General features: G+C 40.5%; 1 protein-coding gene across 4 annotated transcripts in view; it reads left to right on the forward strand.

Moving 5' to 3' along the window:
• The window catches only part of mgll (monoglyceride lipase), a 46693-nt gene that overhangs the window by 1725 nt on the left and 23677 nt on the right, over positions 1-21291 (forward strand). For 2 of the 4 annotated variants that reach the window (XM_074644720.1, XM_074644719.1), the window contains exons 3-4: positions 920-1058; positions 18029-18135. In XM_074644720.1, the coding sequence (XP_074500821.1) occupies positions 928-1058; positions 18029-18135 (238 nt within the window). In that variant the 5' untranslated portion in view covers positions 920-927. Of the gene's footprint in view, positions 1-685; positions 1059-18028; positions 18136-21291 lie in introns of those variants that run through there. The other 2 variants (XR_012594997.1, XM_074644718.1) reach the window with 2 other exon arrangements.

Here is a 21291-nt window from a genome sequence, read left to right on the forward strand (position 1 = left end):
CTATAGTAATGCCGTTATTGTTGTTATGGACGTTGATCAGATATGTTTTTTAAACATTAATAGAAATAGCTAGTGAAAATGATAAATCAAAATCATCCAAATTATTATTTTTTTTATCCCTTTTATTGTTCCTATATGACATACACTCAGTTGTTAAACTCTCATCTTATCATAGGTTATATTGTTTTTATGATTTGTTTTTCTTTCCTAACATAGTAGGCTATAGTAATGCAGTTATTGTTGTAATGGACATTGAACAGTCTAGTAATGTGCAAACCATCTGTTGTTGTTGTTTTCTTATTGTAGCCGACTCATAGGTTACAACATTTTGGCACTTTTTAAGTGTCATTATTGTAATTATGGTTATGACAATAAAGCTAATTTGAATGAGAGAGAGAGAGAGAGAGAGAGAGAGAGAGAGAATATGAGAGAGAGAGAGAGAGGTTAAGAAAATATATATATATTGTAATTTGCTTAATGAATTGTATATACGTGTATATATATATATTTTTATTATTATTTTGTTCTTTTTTTTATTATTGAATTGACGCTTTGGCAATATTGTTCACCTGACAGTCATGCCAATAAAGCAAATTGAATGGAAATTGAATTGAATTGAGAGAGAGAGAGTGAGAGAGAGAGAGAGACCATATGGTCTAGTGACGTAACGCATGTGTGTGTGTGTGTGTGCGTGTGTGTGTGTGTTTGCAGCTCAGCATTACATCCGACACATCCAAAGCCCACAAACTGATGCACGCTGCAAAACGCGCTCCAAAACAAAGATCCAACCAACCAATGAACACCGTGACCGCCGCCACCTGCCTGCTCGTCGCCGGCTTCAGCTACTTGCTCTACGGCAGCGATGTGTTCTCCTCGTTCTCCTGGTTCTCATCGCTGCTCCGTGTCTCTCTTCTTGCAGACTCCTCCATGCCCGAGCCGGGAGACGCTCCTCCGCGGCGGAGCCCGCAGGGAGTCCCCTACACCGACCTGCAGCACATCATCAACGCCGACGGACTGCACCTGTTCTGCCGCTACTGGGAGCCCAACGGCCCGCCAAGGTCAGTGGAGAACCGGACAGTGTCTCTCTGTTGTAGATACTGTATCTTAGGCTACCTCTGTATGTGTGTACAGTATGCTCAGGCTATGTGTGCGTGTGCGTGTGCGTGTGCGTGTGTGTGTGTGTGTGCGCGTGATGCATGAGTGTTGGCTTCATTATAAGTGCTGTTAATCCTGTGTTGCTGTGAGGAAAGAGACTATCCACATGGTTGCTTTCAGTTCTGCAGTCACATGAGGAATGCAACTTCCTGCACGTTAATCTTCAGTGTGTGTGTGTGTGTGTGTGTGTGTGTGTGTGTGTGTGTGTGTGTGTGCATGCAGTTCTGGACCACATGTTAAAAAGAGCACACTTTGGGTGTAGTCTCTAACTCTGCCTGGTCATTGCAAATATATGTCTGAGAGTGTAACAACAACACTCACAACAGTGTGCATGAATCCATACTCATCTGAGTTAATATACAGGAGTCACACCAGCTTCATCAGTGGTGTAGTGATCGTTGATGAGGGTATACTGGGTATACTCTCTTATATAATCCAGTGGCTTTTTGGCTGATAAGTGGTAATACTGTAAACCGCCAGAAAAAGAGGTGGGTAGCCTATACCACCTGCGTATACCCTCTACTACACCAAACAACTCTCCAATCAACACTCCTCATTTTCCATAGACTGTCACAGCATTTACTACATTATGAGGAGTAACACTGGCTGAAAAAAGTAGCCGACTTGGTTGAGCTGTAACTCAGTAACTCAAAAGTAATAAATGCACATAGACATTTGGCCCAGGTCCTTGCTTATAACACCTATAGTCATATAGATATATAAATCTCAGTCATCTAGAGTCATATTAAAGTCCTGGTCCGACCCCTTATTTAAAGGTCCCATATTGTAAAAAGTGAGATGATTTTCATGTCTTTTATATTATAAAGCAGGTTTAAGTGATATATAAATACTGTGAAAGTATCAAAACGCCGAATCCACGGAGAAATACACACAGCTCGTATTCAGAAACGTGTGCATTTGAAACAAGCCGTCAGGATCTCTGTACATTTGTGATGTCACAAATCTACAATATTTAGACAATTTCACAGTTTTAAACATTCTAAATGTGTCCCAGTTTATTTCCTGTTGCAGTGTATGTGGATGAACTCAGCTAACAGGAAGTAAACATGGACACGAGCTGTTTCCTAGCAACGCAATTCCGTTGCTATTCCGTTGAAATTCGCTAAAACGGAGCGTTTCTGATGGAGGGTGAATACAGGTTTATTCACACAGACAGTTTGAGAAAAACAATGTGTTGTTTGAACATTAAAGCGCGTAAACATGTTCTAGTAGAAACCCCAAATACAAGTATGAACCTGAAGATGAGCACGATATGTCCCCTTTAAGTAATCAGTTTACTTCTGGATTAAAACATCACCAAAGAGGCGTCTTTACGTTGCATGTTTTGTCTAATAACCAAAGAATTTTTAGTTTGCTATCAGACAAGACAAAGAAGAAAAGCACCACATCGTTACAGTTGAGATGCTGGAACTAGAAAATGTTTTTGCCAGTAAATGGCTTAAACGATGTATCAACACTATTAAAGTTGTGATGTGCTGCAACCATGGCGACAGGCAGCAGTTTGAGAATACCAGGCCTGCATTTATTGACTAACTGGATCAACTGTAGGCCAAGTAAGTTGCAAATTGCTCACTATTTCTAGTGAAATATTACAATATGCAACGCTGAACACTACTGGCGCTATAAATAATCCCACAATGCAATGCTGTAGTGACGACAACGTTAATAAGGGACGTCGACAGACAGTTCTGTAATATCAATAACACTTAAATTTAAGTGTAAGTATAAGATCTCACTTTTCTCAGCGTAATATATATATTTAAAATTACTCACAAACCATTGTTTTGGTCACATGAGGTCGGCACGGGTTACCATGGTTACACACGGTCTCCAAGGGGCAATCTGCAACCCAAGCTCGTTAAAAACATTATAATTATGTTAATCTCCTCATAGTGGCGACTACCAGATGCACCAGTGACTCATACTGTGTCATGACCTTGTTTTTAAAAAAGACCCAGGAACAGTTCAACCCACTAAATAAGTTAAAACATAAACAGTATATTTACTGCTTTATTATAGTGAAATATTAAGCAGATTTTTGGGGCTGGGAAGGACAACAAAATGCAGAAAGTTACAGATTTCAGCTGGAAAAAACTAACCTAGTTACACTTTGTGTGTTTGGCTCACTAGATTAAAAATAATTTACAGTCCTCAAGCAAACGTATGATAGGCTGTGGTTTCCTCCTCACTTTGTTTTGTACTTTCCAAGCATGAGGAGATGCTGGCTATCAAATAACAACATCTGTTTCCTCACACTCATAAACCGTTTTGTTTTGAGGATGCTCCTTGTTTTTGATTCAAATGATATTCTAATGAACTGATTTGCAAAAGGCCTGTGACCTTGACTCATCAGGCATTCTGGTTAGTGTCTCTCTTCGCCAAAAAGACATCAAACAATACAACTAGATGATTAACGGGTCCTGTTTATAAAAAAACACTTGGTAACTGGTGGAATGTAGTCTGCTGCTGGAGGCCCTCTTGCTACGCGCTCTGTTGGCCGTGGCGGTGCATGAAACTGAACGCAGATGTCACACTGAAAGCTCGCTTACAAACCACACAATTGCATGCGGTACGAGAGCACAGAAGGGAAGGGATGCGACAGGAATGCCCACAAAACATCTGGAGTCAAGACATTACTGATCTCTGTATCACGCGGTTCACACCACTCAGTAGAGCAGTGACTCATTAACCCCGTGTCTGTGCCTCCTCTACATAATAGCTCCATAAAATGCGGCTCATAGTTTACAATAGTTTGCATGTTTATTCTGCAGTCATCCATGATTTATTCTGTATTTGTACATGCAGATGCTTGTATACATGTGTGCAGATATCTGTGTATGTGAGTAGCAAACATTGAGACGCTGTTTTTGTGGTTGGATTGAACTTCTCAGCCTGATGCACTCCGACAGCTCTTGTTAAAAAGGTAAATGATTGTGCTCAGGCAGTGGGACAAACATGTTATTACCCACAATACCTCTGAGGACTGATGCCTTACTGCGGTCACACAGGAGCCCTTTCCTGGACCCACACTCCCACATGAACAGAAATCTACTACTTGCTCACATATTTCAAGCTCGTCAACAAAGAGCCTTGGTAATGAATAACCAGCTCTAAGAAATATTTTCTTGCTCTTCCTGCCAATAAGCACCAATAAACCAAATAACAAATTTGATTGGCATTCCCAGACAGCTTTATTTTCCTTCTGTAAATCATGTTTTTTGGAAGTAAAAAGCTGAATCACTGCAGGCTTAAAATAGCTGCAGATCCCTCGGCGTTGTAACTGTTTTAGAGCCAAGGCTTTGGATGGGTTATATAAGAGCGTTCTCGCTGGAGGCCGGCCAGTGACCGGGCTAGAAATGCAAGCAGTCATGATACAGAGAGGCATGCAAGACTCCATGACATGTTGTGATGTGTATATTAGGGCTGTCAATCGGTTAGAATAGTGAATCACGATTAATCGCATGATTGTCCATAGTTAATCATGATTGATTGCAAATTAATAAAAAAATGTGTATCTGTTCAAAATGTACCTTTAAAGGGGGATTTGTAAAGTATTTAATACTCTTTCCAACATGGGAGTGGGTAAATATGCTGCTTTCTGCAAATGTATGTATATATTTATCATTGGAAATCAATTAACAACACAAAAAAATTACAAATATTGTCCAGAAACTGGACTAAAACTGAGCCCGCTACAACCTAAAAATCGCAAGTTGCGTTAATGCGTTAAAGAAATTAGTGGCGTTAAAACAAATTTGTTATTGTCGCATTAACTTTGACAGCCCTAGCGTATACCCGTCGACCAATGTGTGCTTTTAATAGCTGATAATAGCAGATATTTTGTGGCCGTTTCATGTGTATTTTACTAAAATTTGACAAGTTTGTTCCAGCAAAATATGAGCATTCTGCAATTCTTGTAGCAAAAACTGTTCACATACTGCAACAAAAAAGCGTTAGAAGCTGCGTTTAGACTTTCACAGGATGATTAAATTCTTCGGTGAAGCCCAAACTAATTAAATTATTTTGGCTGAGCCAGCAGCTCCTAGAAGCTGTGTGAGGTAGGTTTACTGCACACTTTATAAGCTGACAAAACAGAAGCTGTTCATTAAAAACCCTCATCATTGCCCAAAACTCCTTTATTGATCTCAACATGCTGTTTATTAGAGTATAATAGTTGGTAGTTCAGAGTGAAATCAGCATCTCCCGAACACGTTGCCATCTAAATCTCTTAATGCAAAAACAAAGTTACTCACAGGATGTCATCAGAGAGTAAAACTGCTGAGCAAGTGTCACGAGAAACTCCCGCCTGCTATCTATCGTACGGCCTACACTGAACCATGAAAGAAATACTCTGATACGCACCTCCTGTTTTATCACAAGCTGCCCCTGCACTCTGATGCTTCACAATAAAAGAGGTATCTTTGGTCTGGATGGATGCAGCCTCCAGACTCACAGCAGCCCACTCACTGCAGCAGTCAGATTAGTAATTTAACACAATGTGACACAGCGTGTCAGAACCCAATGTATGAAATCTCAGCCAGAAGCTTATAGCATTATAAGTCTTTAAGTGGTTACAGCCATTGGGCATGAATGGGAAATAGGAATTAGAAGTTCTTAGTATATACACTGTGGATGTTTCATCATAGCTGCATCTAGTACATGCGATATACTTTATGGAAGGATGGATATATTTTAGGTTTATAGATTATTTCTGAAAATAACATTTATCTTTTGCACTTTTTGTGATAAGAATAGTTTCATATCAGCTACAGTAGCAGCTGGTGCAGTGATAAGCGTTGATGATCAAAGGAATCTCCAGACGAGAGACAGTTTGTTCAAACAACAGACAAACGACTCAAACTCATGATAAAAAGTTTTATAGTGACGCATTTCAAATGAAATTCATGCATTGACAATGGTAAATATAGTGACTTCTGATAATATCCTTCTGTTGGTAGTAGGGCTGCCCCCTCTTAGTCGATTAGTTGATTAATCTAAGATTTCTTTAATCAATAAGTTGTTTTTTGTGCTTTTCTTCATGCTGAATGACTTATTTCCAAGAAACTTATGAGTACATCTTTGTTAAACACAAGATTTAAAGTGGTGCTTTTGGGTGATTCTTTGTGGAGAAACTCAGTTTCACAGATCTGTCAATTAAATCAACTATAATCGATTACTCAACAAAATCGTATGAGTGTTTCTCAACTAAGAACTTCTTTGGTCGAGGACAGCCCTAGTTGGCAGTAACCAGTAAGTCATCTGGTAAGTCAGTACTCAAAGGTAAACCAATACAGGCCTTCAACTAACAATAGTTTCCATTTTTATTATTTATTGCCAATTAATCTGATGATTTAATCCATGAACTGGATGAAAATAGTGAAAAAACACAATTTCTTTACATTGCTTGTTTTTGTCTAAGTTTGCTATCACATACGTCAAAGAAAAGCACCAGATCCTTACAGTTGAGATGCTGGACTAGACTATGTTTTTGCTTGAAAATGGCTTAAACGATGTATCAACACTATTAAAGTTGTGATGTGCTGCAACCATGGCGACAGGCAGCAGTTTGAGAATACCAGACCTGCATGTATTGACTCAACTAACTGGATCAACTGTAGGCCAGATAGTTTATGACATGGGGTGTTTGTTTAGTTAAAAACGCGGAAGTTAAGCCAGCTGTTTGATATTTAATCTCCCACTAACTGAATGGGGAAAGACCCGTGCAAGGTGTGTTCTTTGTGTAAACCGGCAGGGTGGTGGAGGTGAGGTTTGATTACTTTGGCTGATTGTGACGTTTTTCTGTGGCAACAATTGTGGGAGCCAAAATGTGGAAATATTATAACAGGAGCTAGTTTTTTGTTTTTTTGCTCTATTGTGGATTTTAGCAGAAATCCAACCGTCAGCCATCCTGGTCTATTTAAAATGTCCTTGTGGTTTAATGAATTGTTCTGATGAATTTATGAATCCGTTGCTGGTGGACCGAAAAGTCCCAAACATCCAATGGTAGCTTTGTAAATCTGTCTTTTGATTAACATATAGCTTAACATATTACATATAGCTAGTAGGGCTGTCACAATAACCACAATATTGCAATACCACGCTATTGACGAGCCAAACGCAGGGAATGGCAATCAACTGCCACAACAGCAACGTTCAAGTTTTTTTCTTTTTTGAAATCTTTGCAATGGGAGCGCCGCATATTTACATTATGCTTCTAATGGCAGTAGCTTGACGAGGCCCTGAGCGTCTATTCTGCGCTGAGTGCTGCGCGTGTGGTGTGCTTTTTCTGGTCGCTGAGAGTTGAAAAATGTTTAACTTTAGGTTGAAACGCTGCGCTTGTCACTGTCACTTTTTACCCTTTTTACCATAAAGTTTATATAGCACTAAAATCAGGATAAATCAAGTAATTTGGAAAAAAAAAGAGGCAATAATACTGCATATCGCGCTGTTGAGCCAATCATTATCACCACATGGGGTGAAACCTTAGCTCTTTAGCTCTTTAGCTTAGTTTATCATGAAAAAGGGCAACATGTGAACTAAGCTTCTGACATACATTGAGTGTGAAGAAGGTCAGCATAACCTTCCTGATATTGATTTTGGCTGTTACACTCACTGTCTGTACAGTTCAGGTCTTAAATGTGCTTCCTCCTCTGTTTTGTTTAGATGAGATTGGGATATCTATTCATAGGAACATTTGTCTCATGTTTTTAAATATGCTAAATGTGCAATAATACCAATCAGAAGTCAGTTGTCTTACAGAATGAAGCCTTAAAGTTTTCACATACATGAGCATGAAACTGTAGGCAGGGAAGGAAACTAGTACTTATATTCACCAGTACATATTTAGAAAGAAAATACAAGCTCCTCTCTTATTGGCTTTTTCATGTTCACCATGTTGCCAACATGCTGTTTATTCCGTATGAATTACACGACAAACAGACGATTGAAAAGTCTGAAAGATGCAGCAACAAATCTTTATTTGAAATGTTGCTTGTTGGGTGAGAATAACATGGGGTCAAAGGTCATAAGCTCCTGAAAAGGCTCTTTCACTAGAACCAGGAAGTAGGTGAAAGGTGGCGGGGAGGGTCATCAGCAATGATTGACAGATCCTCCAATAGACATGCAACTGTGGCTTTGACCCCTCATGGAAACCAGCATACCAGCCAGACATGCACCTGTGTGTTCACATAACACACATAACACTCGTCTTTACGTACAACTCACAGTCACACACACAGTTTGTGTAATTAGGTCACGCTGTTATCGGTGTTTTTTTCGCCGATGGTGTCTGGATGATTTTATTTGTCAGACCATTTCATTTCCCTGCTGCTCGCTGCCGCTGTTACGCTTGTCAGCGGAGGATGCTTTACAAAGATAAAAGCTCTATAATGGTTTCCTTCATGCTTGCGCTTGGGGGCAAATCTTGTCTGAGTAATGCAGTCTGTAAAATATCAGAGCCACTTGTATTCCCATAAAATTAATCGAGTAGGTGATTCCAAGTGCCCGCTGCTATCATTTAAATTCATTTAAAAAGGAAGCAGAGAAGGACTCAGTTTTTATTCCACTCTTGTGACGTAAGGATTTCATTAATACTGTAACAGTAAGTTAGAAATGCCGCATCAATAACAGTATAAGCGACATTAAAATAAGCTGAGACATGGACGGTGCAAATAATCATCAAACTATTCTATATAGTTAAATTAAATATGATATATTAAATGTAATTTGTTGATGCGCATGGGGAAAGTGGAATGTTGCAACAGCAAGTAGTGATAAGATGCATCAAAGAAAAATACAATTAAAGCTGCAAGCAAGCGATGATCGGGCCCTCGCAGCTTCACGCACGTTGGGGGTTCTGGTGGGACGCCGGTGGACACAGCATGTGTGTTTCCGTGACCATCAGACACTGCGTGCGCGAGTTAGACGGTATTTCCTGCGTGGACTGCGTGATTTTGTACCACTTCCTGTATCCACTACGTTGCGCTAGAGAACACACACTAAATTTACGTCATGTTGCTGTATATCTTATGTAGACAACATTATGTACATTTCATGTAAATCGGATGATCTTTGTCACATAAGGCTGACTCCCTGTTGTCAGTAGGTGACGCTATGACTATAACTCAATATGGGTTCGAGGTTCTGCTGACAAAATTTAAGATGGATCTGTTGGATCCTCTAGAAGGAGTTTGAAAAAGCGTCCATACCTGTGAAGTGCCTAAAATGGTGTATTGTCACATCACCATGACATCATCATTTGAGGGAACGACTATTCAAATTTGAAACTTATCCGATAAACCCTCAAGGAGAAGTTCGGAAAAGTTTGCGTAACATACATGAAAAACACACAAAATTAAAAATGGCGTGGCATAAAAGGAACATTATCCCAACACTGGTGTTCGTTTGGGGGGCGCTATGGAGTCCGCTGGCCACGCCACCGACCCCAATAACTGCGGAACTTTACAATTTTCGCCAGTTCTGAAGTGTGTGCCAATTTCCGTGAGTTTCGAGCATCATAAGCGCATCAAACATGCATTGCGCAGCAGATAAATAATAATGTCTTACAAAAAGGGACCGTTGGGCCCCTGGCAATTACATAAGAGGAGAACAAATGAGTTATGCAAACATGCAAACATGCAAAACTGCAACGACAAATATGTGCAAATTAAGAACAAGAAGTGACAAAATAGCAGTTTTTTACCTATGAGGTAGATATCAAGACCTACTTCCTTCTGCTCTTCCTCTGACATTTAGTCTCCCGTTAAACTTTTCACAACAGGCAGATGATTTCATGTTGTGATTGCTGGAAATAGACGGTGAATGTGTCGTTTTTAAATGAAATACCCCTGAGCTCCACCGTAGTGAGATCTGCACTCTGCAAAGAAGAAAGTTGAGCTGATAAAATGAGTCTTAAGATTTCCATTATTGCGCGTCTCTTTGGTTTGACTTCACTGGTGTAAACTTTACTTCTGTGGACGCCTGCTGTCTGTCTGCCCCCATTTGACTCCATCACACAGCAGTTTCCTCTGTCTCTTTCAGTTTGTGTTTTTCTCTGTGCAGCACACACACACACACTTTCTTTTCCATACTGGTTTGTCACACTTCATTCGTCTCTCAGACTTCATGTCATTTTCCACTTGTCACATTGTTCTTCTCTGTCATATCCGTTTTGTTTCGCTCCAAGTGCATCAAATCTCCCTGTCACCTGGGAATTCACGGGTTCTCTTACAAAGTCTGAAAGTGTCTGAAACACTATTGAAAAGTCTTGAATTGAGCAGAATTCAGTTACAATACAACGTTTACTCACAGGGCTACTTCTACTTTAACTGACAAGATAACCGTGAATACGCTAGCCAGCTTGGGACATGCTAACGCTAGTCAGTTTCTAAAATTTGACTGTCAAAGTTAAGGCGATAACACGTTAATGCAAATCCGTTTTACCGCCACTAACTCCTTTAACGCAACTTGCGATTTTTAGGTTGAGGTTAGCTAGAGTGGCATCATATGAAACTAGAAAACCAGAGGAATCCATTGGTACCAACCGTGTCATACTAGCTTGTCGTGAAGGAGGCTAAATAACGCTCCAAAGTTATGCTAAATTTTGATGAGGAAAAACTGCCATGGCCATTTTCAAAGGGGTCCTTTGACCTCTGACCTCAAGATATGTGATGAAAATGGGTTCTATGGGTACCCATGAGTCTCCCCTTTACAGACATGCCCACTTTATGATAATCACATGCAGTTTGGGGCAAGTCATAGTCAAGTCAGCACACCGACACACTGACAGCTATGATTTGAGCATATTTTTTATGCTAAATGCAGTACCTGTGAGGGTTTCTGGACAATATTTGTCATTGTTTTGTGTTTTTAATTGATTTCCAATAATAAATATATACATACATTTGCATAAAGCAGCATATTAGCCCACTCCAATGTTGATAAAAGTATTAAATACTTGACAAATCTCCCTTTAAGGTTCATTTTGAGCAGATAAAAAATGTGATTAATTTGTGAATAATCGCGATTTACTATGGACGATCCTGCGATTAATCGTGATTAAATATTTTAAACGATTGACAGCCCTAAATTAAATAGGATTTGTTTCAAGTACAGTCACTGTACCTGGAATACTCTTCGTTCAGTTTATAATTTGGCAGGCTGGTCATCATGTGGTTTCTTTATTTTAGTTTTACAGTCTTAAAAAGTTTTGGCTTTTCCGAAGCTGCTGCTGATGTCCTGTTTCCTCTCCGTCTCACATATATCTTCTCGTTCTATCTTTGGTCCTCTTCTCTCTCTTTTCCTTTAATCTTTACCTCTATATTTCTATACACACCCATATAACTGTACATTCACTGAGTCTGCACTTAACAGCACTGATGTGGTCACCCACCCACATACTGTACGTATAAGTACACACACACACGTTGTACATCACTTCCTTTGGGCAGCTCTTCAAAGAAAGCTCAGCAATTTGTGGGTCTTTTTCCTACACTCACACTGAGATTAAAGGAAAGCGACACACACATACACCCCACTAAGTTCTGAGCAGTCTTAAGTCTATTAATCGCATTAACATGCCAGTGTTCGGTCGCTCTGCCTCGTCCTCTGGCTCCGGTCCAGTCTGGACAAACGGACGCCAAAACCTTCAGTGTTAATTTAACTCCACAGAGTATGTTTATATAAGAGCACATCAGCAAAAGCTATACACATCCTCGTCATTGAACAGTTGCCCCAGAGACTTGTCACAGTCAACTTTTTTAAATGTGAAATATAATGTTTTTTTAAGTTATTCTGCCTTATTAAACCTTGTCGTGCCCAATCAGGCGCAACAAAAACGGAAGAGACTGGGTGGTATAAGCCTTTTTCACAGCAGACATGTGGACTTGTTCTAGTAGGAAAACAGTGAGCCAGCATGCACGGAGCCAGCATGCACGGTACCAGCACCCTGAAACTGAAGCAACTAAATGGAATTCAGCCCTCATTAATTTTATTATTTACACCTGCTGCTGCTGCTGTCACATGCCAAAATGTCTTTGTCAAAGGCATATCATGCTAACACAGTCCTGATGCTGCATGTCAACTTGTAAGTAGAGCTGCAATACTTAATCGATTAGTCGTCAACTATTAAATTAATCGTCAACTATTTTGATAATCGATTAATCGGTTTGAGGATTTTTTTAAGAAAAAAAGTCAAAATTTTCTGATTCCAGCTTCTTAAATGTGAATATTTTCTGGTCTTCTTTACTCCTCTTAGTTAACTGAATATCTTTGAGTTGTGGACAAAACGAGACATTTGAAGACGTCATCTTGGGCTTTGGGTAACACTGATCGACATTTTTTCACCATTTTCTGACATTTTATAGACCAAACAACTAACTGCAGCCCTGAAAATAATGAAAACAACTGATTAAGAAGGAAGGGTCGAGATAAATTCTCGAGTTTGCATCAATTATTCTGAAACGATTCTGATCTCAATGTGAATATTTTCTGGGTTCTTTTCTCCTCTATGACAGTAAACTGAATATCTTTGAGTTGTGGACAAAACAAGACATTTGAGGACGTCATCTTGGGCTTTGTAAAAAAAAAATTCTGGCATTTTATAGACCAAACAACTAATCAATCAATCCAGAAAATAATAGGTTTGCTTTTCGTGTGAAATTCCCAGTCGAAAAGTGCAGAATGTGGCGTTCAAGCACAGTTGGAAAGTATGTGAGTTCCTAAATAATCTTGGAGCAGCCAGTCAGCATTGCATTAAGGGGATTAGGGTCTTGTCTTTGTTTTGGGCCTGTGGTTGTTTGGAGTAGCTCCGAGTAGAGCCAGAGGGAGGACTAAACACTCCCTCACTCTCTCTCTGTGTTTTAATAAGGCTGGTTATAAGCCATGTTGTTCCAGCAACTGAAACCGGTGTGGGAGACAAGTGGGTCTCCAGTTCCCATGAGAGATGAGAGAGAGAGGCTGAAGAGAGATAATGAGGAAGAAAAGCCTCTTTTCTTGTTACCGGAAGATTAAAGTACTTCAGCTAAAAGAATCAATACCAGCAGAGAATAATCATGAAGGTGATAATAGCCCTAAAGATTAGTGTTCATGTGTAGCTGCTCCCATTTCCAAGGGAAGAACATCCACTTCTGAACATTATTGTGTTTACTATAGCACATTTTTATAGATTAAACAATCACTTGATTAAAAAAGTCATTAAAAGCTTTAGCAATAATTAGAATAATCAATAGTTGAAGTCTTGAATATAAAACATCCCTGTACAACATACAGGTAAATATACTTTCAAGGTGTTCATTGGGATACTTTCCCTGCTAAGTCCTGCCCTCACTTGACTGTGATTGGTCAATGCTACTTTGCCTTCAAATGGAAGTTATCATTCACAATACCAAACATCCTAAGTCAAAACGTAGCTCCTAACCATAGACTGTATATACGAAGTGGACGTAGTCACCGTGACATCACCCATTGGTCTGTGGACTGTGTTTTTTGAAGCCTCAAGTTTTGTATTTTGGCCGTCGCCATCTTGTTCTTTTGCAACCAGAAGTCCACGCCCTAAAGCATCCCCTGCTTTATGGTCTATTTGACTCTAAATGGGATCATAATTTACTAAATGAACATCATGCTGTATTGAAGAAGACTTGAAACTAGCGAATGAGACCATAAACTCATGTTTACAATATTTACTGAGGTAATAAATCAAGTGAGAAGTAGGCTCATTTTCTCATAGACTTTTATACAATCAGACTTGTTTTTGCAACCAGTGGAGTCGCCCCCTGCTGGCTGTTAGAGAGAATACAAGTTTAAGGCACGTCCGCTTTGGCTTCACTTCTCAGACCCGGAGGTTGCTGCCTGCTCCTCATGGGCTGTGTTAGGAGAAACTCCTAAAAATAAGGGTCATTTCAGTCCTAACTCAAAGTTAAAGGTAATCAGATGACCCCTAAGTCACTAAAACAGCTCACAATCAGTCAGTGCTGCAGGTCATTTATTATATTTATACAAAATAAAGCATCATTCTGCAACAGCGCGGCTACTTTAAGCCTAGAATGTATCCAGAAAGGAGGTTCTCAGTCATCCAGGTCATGGTATCCGAGTAAGGGTTAAATCAGCAGCAACTGGACTTGGTTTAGATTCTTGAAGACGTTTCACTTCTCATTCAAGAAGCTTCTTCAGTTCTGGCTGAATGGTAGGGGAACCCAGGGATTTATCCTCTGTGGGGTCGTTAGCAGGATAGTAGAAACACCTAGGAGAAACACTATAATCACCTAGGAGAAACACTACAATCGGAGAAACACTACAGTCATCACACCTAGGAGCACCAATGTACTGAGCGGTTTCTATTATCCTGCTAACGACCCCACAGAGGTTAAATCCCTGGGTTCCCCTACCAGTCAGCCAGAACTGAAGAAGCTTCTTGGATGAGAAGTGAAACATCTTCAAGAATCTAGACCAAGTCCAGTTGCTGCTGATTTAACCCTTACTCGAACGTTTAAAAGACATTTCACTAGGGTTGTCCTCGACCAAAGAAAAGATTCTTAGTCAACTAACATGATTTTGTCGACTAATCGATTAGTAACTCTGTAAAACTGAGTTTCTCCACAAAGGATCACACAAAAGCACCACGTCAAATCTTGTTTACCAGAGATGCGATCATAAGTTTCTTGGAAATAAGTCATTCAGCATGAAAAAAAGCATAAAGAATGACTAATCTACTAAAGAAAAATTAGTCGACTAAGAGGGGTCAGCCCTACATTTCACATTTTCAAAGCTGCCATGTTGATAAGTCTTTTAACAGAGTTGTCATTGGTCTTTTTCTGTAACAAAGACTCGCCCAGGCTGTCGTGCTTTTGTCCACCCAGGTGAAGGAAGGCTTCAGGTTGATGTCTGGGTAAAGTAGTACAGTGGCAGAATGTCACAGCCTGTTGACGTAACACTCGCTCAGAGCAACTGCCTCTTGAGTCTTGCCAGACCACTTTTAGCAAAGTGGAAATACTGGGCTGGCTCTGCACAGCTGAGTCGACATACTGAAGATGCCTGAATATTGTCACTTTGTGTGCAGATGCCTCTTTCTGAATGAATGCAGACATCTGTTGAGATTTGATTTCTGGGTAATTAAATCCTTGCAGACCTTACATCTCCCACTGTTAGCTGTCACCAGACGTATTTTCTCTTCCCTCTTTTTGAGGAAGCAAAGATGGAGAGAAAAGGAGAAAGAGAGAGGTATTTAGAGAAGAGTGGACGGAGAGAATATTAGAGAAGGAAAGACAGCAAAATTAAAAATGTCACATTGTGGTTTTCAGTGGAGTGTGCAGTGTACAGTCGTCTTTACAATGAACCCAGATTAGCCCCATTAATCCCTCGCTGCCCCCCGGCATGTGTGTTACAGAACATTGTGCCTATACAAAGACACTCATTCACACTCACACACACATACAGTACATGTACACACACACTCATTGTGAGCCAACAAGTGCAGAGGAAGTCTCAGCCCCGAGGCGATGGCTTCTCTAAAAGGAGGGAAAGAGCAGCGAGTGAAATCAGAGTGATTTGCTAATGAAGCCTGATGAACAGCTACTCTTATTCTACTCGTCTACTCTAGCTCACACTCTCTCTCTCGCTCACTCTCTCCCTGTTTCACTCCATTCCCCTTTTTTCTCTGTCGCTGAATACATTTGGGCTAATTGTCTGCTGCTGATTGAAGCTCTCACAGGCTTCTCAGCACTGCTGCTGCTTAGAGCGAGAACACTGCAGCGTTTCAGTGCTGCTCCGCTGCTTAATATGCACTGATAGAAGAAGTAGAACCTTTTTTTTTTTTTTTTAAATGGATCTCACAGCCGGTGCATTAATTAGCAAAAAGTCTCTCTTTCTGAGTAAACATGAAGTTAAACCACCATTTTTTTTTTTTATAGAATATATATTTTACATCTTCTTAAAGCTGAAGTAGGCGAGATTGGAGCAAATATGATTAAAAAAAGTTATTTTTTATAAAACGTTATATCGTGACAGTAGTACATGAAACAGGTAACCTGACAAAAATCATGTTCCTTTGTGTCCTCCGTTGCTTCTAACAGCATCTGCAAGATTTCACAGACCGGAGGAAAACAACCAGTCAGAGCTGATCTGAGGTCCGCTGTCCAACTGCCGTCTATGATAGCCGGCTGTCAATCACTCGCGAACTCCGACGAAACAGTCAAACTAGGCAGCGCTGATCAAATATGAATCAATATTATGTTACGTTAATGCCTATTTCTCGCCTCAAATGTTTTCAGAATCATCTTGTCTTGATCGTAGCAAAGCCAATAGGAACACTCTCTCAATGAAATGAGCTGTGATTGGTCAAAGTCTCCCGTCACAGAGCCATGAGGAGGAGCAAAAGTCTAGTTATCTCTCAGAACACTTGAATTACAATATGCTGAAAGGTTATTATGGAAGTTTTGCCCTATGGTGCCAAAAATATACTGCCTACTGCAGCTTTAACCTCTCTTCTTTGTCAGCATCTCTCTACTCCAACTGAAATGGATTTAATAGGCGAAATTAACAAGAGATTATCCAGCTAGCTTTTACATAATGAGTCCATTTTTTTTTTTTTTAAAGAGCATGTTTTTGACATTCAGTGTTGGTTGTAGCTTTACCTTTGAGCCATGTTTGACAAATACTCCACTATGTTCACCAGCTAGTCTCTAACTGCATCTGTCTGCTGTTTGGTGTTGAGCAGTTAGCGTCCAATAAGTCTTTATAGCTTTTTCTCTGAATGAAAACAGCACTATGAGAGCGGTGAGACCCAACCAAATCAGTAAAGTTGTGTTCGTCCCCTTTCACATTGTTTTGTCATTTGATACATTATTATTATTAAAACACTTTACTTATCCCCATCTGTTTCTTGGTACTGCATAAACTCCAACAAACCTCTTTGAAAGCAAGCTGCGCTGTTTTGACACAAGTTTGCCTCGGAGGAGATAGTAAAGTGGCTCCTAATTGAATTTTAATTGAAACATCTGCCAACGTGCAAAATACAAAAACCTCTCTCCATGAGCAGGGTTGAAACAAACAAAACAAATACTCTGAAACTTAAAAAGATGCTTCTTATATGTACAATGTCATTTATGTGAGAAATGAAATTCCAGAGCAATTTACTGCATAATTTCCTCATCAACAAAATGGTTCTGTTTCAAACCAACAGGAAAACTTCAGGATCTGTAGTGTTTATTTCCATGCAGCCTCATCGAGTGAATACATTATAAAGCACTGAGATGGAAACTGTTCTGAAGTAGAATTTGCATAGATTTTGCTGAAGGTTTTAATGGATACTCTCCGTGTTTGTTTTGAGTCAGGAAGGAAGGGGTGTGTCGAGGCAGACAGACAGACAGACAGACAGATGGATGGATGATAGCTGTTATCTCTGAGAACATTCTCATCATTTTTTTCTGTCATCTCTGTCTCTCACATGTAGTCAAAGCAATGACGTACAGAGATATATTAACCTGAAAAGAAATTCACACACAAAATCCCACAACGGTCCGTCAGTGAGGATTTTTGCAGATTGTTCGTATTTCTTCCTTCAATGTACATTTCTGCTTTAAACTTGTCTCCACTCCATCACTTCCTCCATCTCACAGCCCGCCTCTCTTTCTATAAAGTCCTGCACTGAAGGAGAGAAATCTCTAAAAGATTTACCTCAACCAGAACAGTTTGATTAATCAAGGAATGATGATGCGCCCATGGAGAAAATGCAAACATTTGTTGTTTGTTTGTTTGTCTCTGTGTGCGTGAGAGATAGAAAAGAGAGAGAAGGAGGCCAAATGTCGATCTGCCTTTGTGAATTAACTCTTTCCTCTCCTCCTCCTCCTCCTCCTCACAGGGCTCTGGTGTATATTGTCCACGGGGCCGGGGAGCATTGTGGGAAGTATGATGAGATTGCACAGAGACTGAAGGATCTGTCCTTGCTGGTATTTGCACACGACCACGGTGAGTCACAAACACACACATTACATTGCATTAATGCGCTCACACCTACACTCATGTGTTCATCAGTTTACTTCAAACACAGAATAGCTGATGCATAGCTTCAAAGAAGGCCCGTCATCCCCCTCCTCCCGCTCTGCCCGATTACGGTCCTTGTTAATTGTTGAGTGAACGAAGCCTGTTAGGGAAAATTAATTAGGCTCGTTGGTACGTTGCTCTATTGTTCTGCCGCAATGCCTCTGTGTGTGTAAGTGTGTAGGTGGTGCACTGTCAAGGAAAACTTCACACACTGGTGTGGTTTGTAGTGTGAATGAAACTTCTGGTTCTATTCAGGTTTCAGTGGAACTATCAAGTGATTATACACTAATGAAAACATACTTAAAGGTCCCATATTGTAAAAAGGGAGATTTTCATGTCTTTTATATCATAAAGCAGGTTTAAGTGCTATATAAATACTGTTAAACTATCAAAACGCTCAATCCACGGATAAATACACACAGCCCGTATTCAGAAACTGTGCATTTGAAACAAGCTGTTAGGATTTCTGTCCTTTTGTGATGTCACAAATCTACAATATTTAGACAATTTCACAGTTTTAAACGTAAACATACTAAATGTGTCCCAGTTTATTTCCTGTTGAAGTGTATGTGAATGACATTCTCTCAGAGCACTTGAATTACAATATGCTGAAAGGTTATTATGGAATTTTTGCCCAATGATGCCAAAAACCTTCTGACTACTGAAGCTTTAATAGAAACAGAAAAATACTTAATGATGCATGAAACAATGTGTTACTGTAGCTTGATCGTAAATAGTAAAATTAGGTAATGGCAATCTTTTTTCTGATACATTCCTCCACCAAGGTGCTCTTAGGCAAGACTGTTACTGGTCTTAAATACAGCATTAATGTGTGAACTCATGTGACTGTGCAGCATGTGTGTTCAGTAAACTCATCTACTGACATACAGGAGAGAGAGAGAGAGAGAGAGAGAGAGAGAGAGAGAGAGAGAGAGAGGGTGATAAGACAAAGAAATAAAGTCCCAGTTGTAAATGTAGAAATATTTACAGAGGTAGACATCTCAATGAAGAGCTGGCAGAGACAATAAGAAAGAGAGTGAATGATGAGGAAGACTGAGGCTGCTCACACAGGAGCAGTTTGTTCAGTGACTCGCAGTAAAATGTCACACTGTTAAATGGAAAATACTGAACTGGAACAAGTCCCTGTAGACACCAGTTTTCCATCTATCTATCTATCTCACACACACACACACACACACACACACACACACACACACACATACACACAGACACACACACACACCGCCTCGGGCAGCCCTCTGATAGAGTTCAGCAGTTGAGATCTTCCACTTATTCTTCCTCTGTCACACTTTCTTCTGTCTCTCATGTATTCCCTTCTAATTATAGGACTTTTTAGGTCTTTTTCATTCACAGCCTGCACAGACTGGAGGTTTGTTCCATCTGTCACACACTGCAGCTATTTACCAGAGAACAACCTCCAAATATGGCACGGTGGCCTGTTAACCAAATCAAGAATTCAACAGCGAAATTCCTTAAAGCTGTCACACATGAAACATTTTGGCTTTTATAGGAATGTGGATGTGGATGCAGAAATGGATGCATATCACTTGATGTGTATTAAAAAACAAACTCCAGCACTGATCATTTATTATCAAACAGCTTTGAAATATTCATAATGGATTGTTTGTGAGAGGCACAGATAACAGCAGACAGGACCAGCCTGAAGCTGTTTGTGTGATGCTCAGATCATGTTTGTCCTCTCATTACACTGCAGGAAAATAATGGAATCGTGACAGTTAATTAGATCAGCCCTTGCAAAGTTTCTGGATTCATCAGTCCGTGCAAAGATTAGAGTAGCTTCCCTGAGAGGTCATTATCGGGAAACGTATTTGTTGCCCAGTCGGCGGTCTGGCCGACACCTGCTCCTTGTGTTTAGTCGGCGGTCCTGCCAACACCAGTTCCTGTTCGGCAGCTGCAGCACCAAGCCCAAGTTCCTGTTTGCTCCCTGGCCTCAAGCCTCCGTGGCCATCTTCCAGTGGGGTTCCGTCTCCGTGGTCGTCCTCCGGAAGGATCCTGGCTTCGCCATCAGCCTCCTGCTCGACCTGTGGAGAGATTCCGCCTTTGCCGCTGCCCACCGGAGCGGTCCTGCCTTTGCCGACTCCTACCTCAGTTTTGCCTATCTGCCCTGCCCCTAGGCCGTTCGCCTAAGATTCCCTGCTCCTCCTCTGTCTAGCCCCTGTTCTTCATTTCCACCTGCCACTTGACCCCAAAACCTGCTTTCCTAAACCGTGACAATTATGTTGACTGTTGCTCCGGTTGTGTCTCCAGTAAAATCAACTGTGCACCTTATCCTAATGTAATTAGCACGCACAATTGATCTTATTCCTGCTGCAGATGAGATGAGTCAGCTGGGCTGGCTTTTATATACTATAATCAACTCTGAAATCCAATTAACTCATTACCAAGAATATTCATATTCATATCAGGACTGTCGTTTGCATGTTGCAGCTCTTCCAGTCGTACAGCGGTGGATCTGCAGTCTGCAGTGTTTATACGTCTGCGTGTCAGTTGTCTGAAGTGTGCTCATGTGTGAATATCTGTGTGTCATAACACAAACTGTGGATTCAGTAGAGTGTGAGGTCATTGATCTGACTTGGGAGGAGATGTAGCGTGCATCGATCTCAGGTTTGCAGTGCTCCATCACTCGCTGCTGCCGTGATTGGACATTGATTTCCACGCTGCGATGATCTTTTCGGTATTGACGAGGAAAAAAAACACATATAGCGTGAAGACATCCTCGTATAAACGGTGGTGCACATACACAGTATTTTTTATAAATACACACAAACACACTTCAGATTACAGAGCGAGAAGCGAGAAGGTGTGAGTTGCACATGTTGTGAATGTTTAGGAGCTTGGTGGTGTTATTGGTTCAATGGTCGCCATGGCAACCTGCCATCTCACCTCTCAACCGCCGCTGCAGAAAGCTCGAGGAGGAGACACACACACAATCTATGTATGCATACACACATACATATTCATATTTATTTCCTCCATCTGTCAGTCAAATTTCTCTCTCCTCTGTCTTTGTCTCCTCTCGTCCTCCTCCTCTCGTCCTCG

This window comes from Sebastes fasciatus, chromosome 8 (assembly GCF_043250625.1).
Source record: "Sebastes fasciatus isolate fSebFas1 chromosome 8, fSebFas1.pri, whole genome shotgun sequence".
Lineage (NCBI taxonomy): Eukaryota > Metazoa > Chordata > Actinopteri > Perciformes > Sebastidae > Sebastes > Sebastes fasciatus.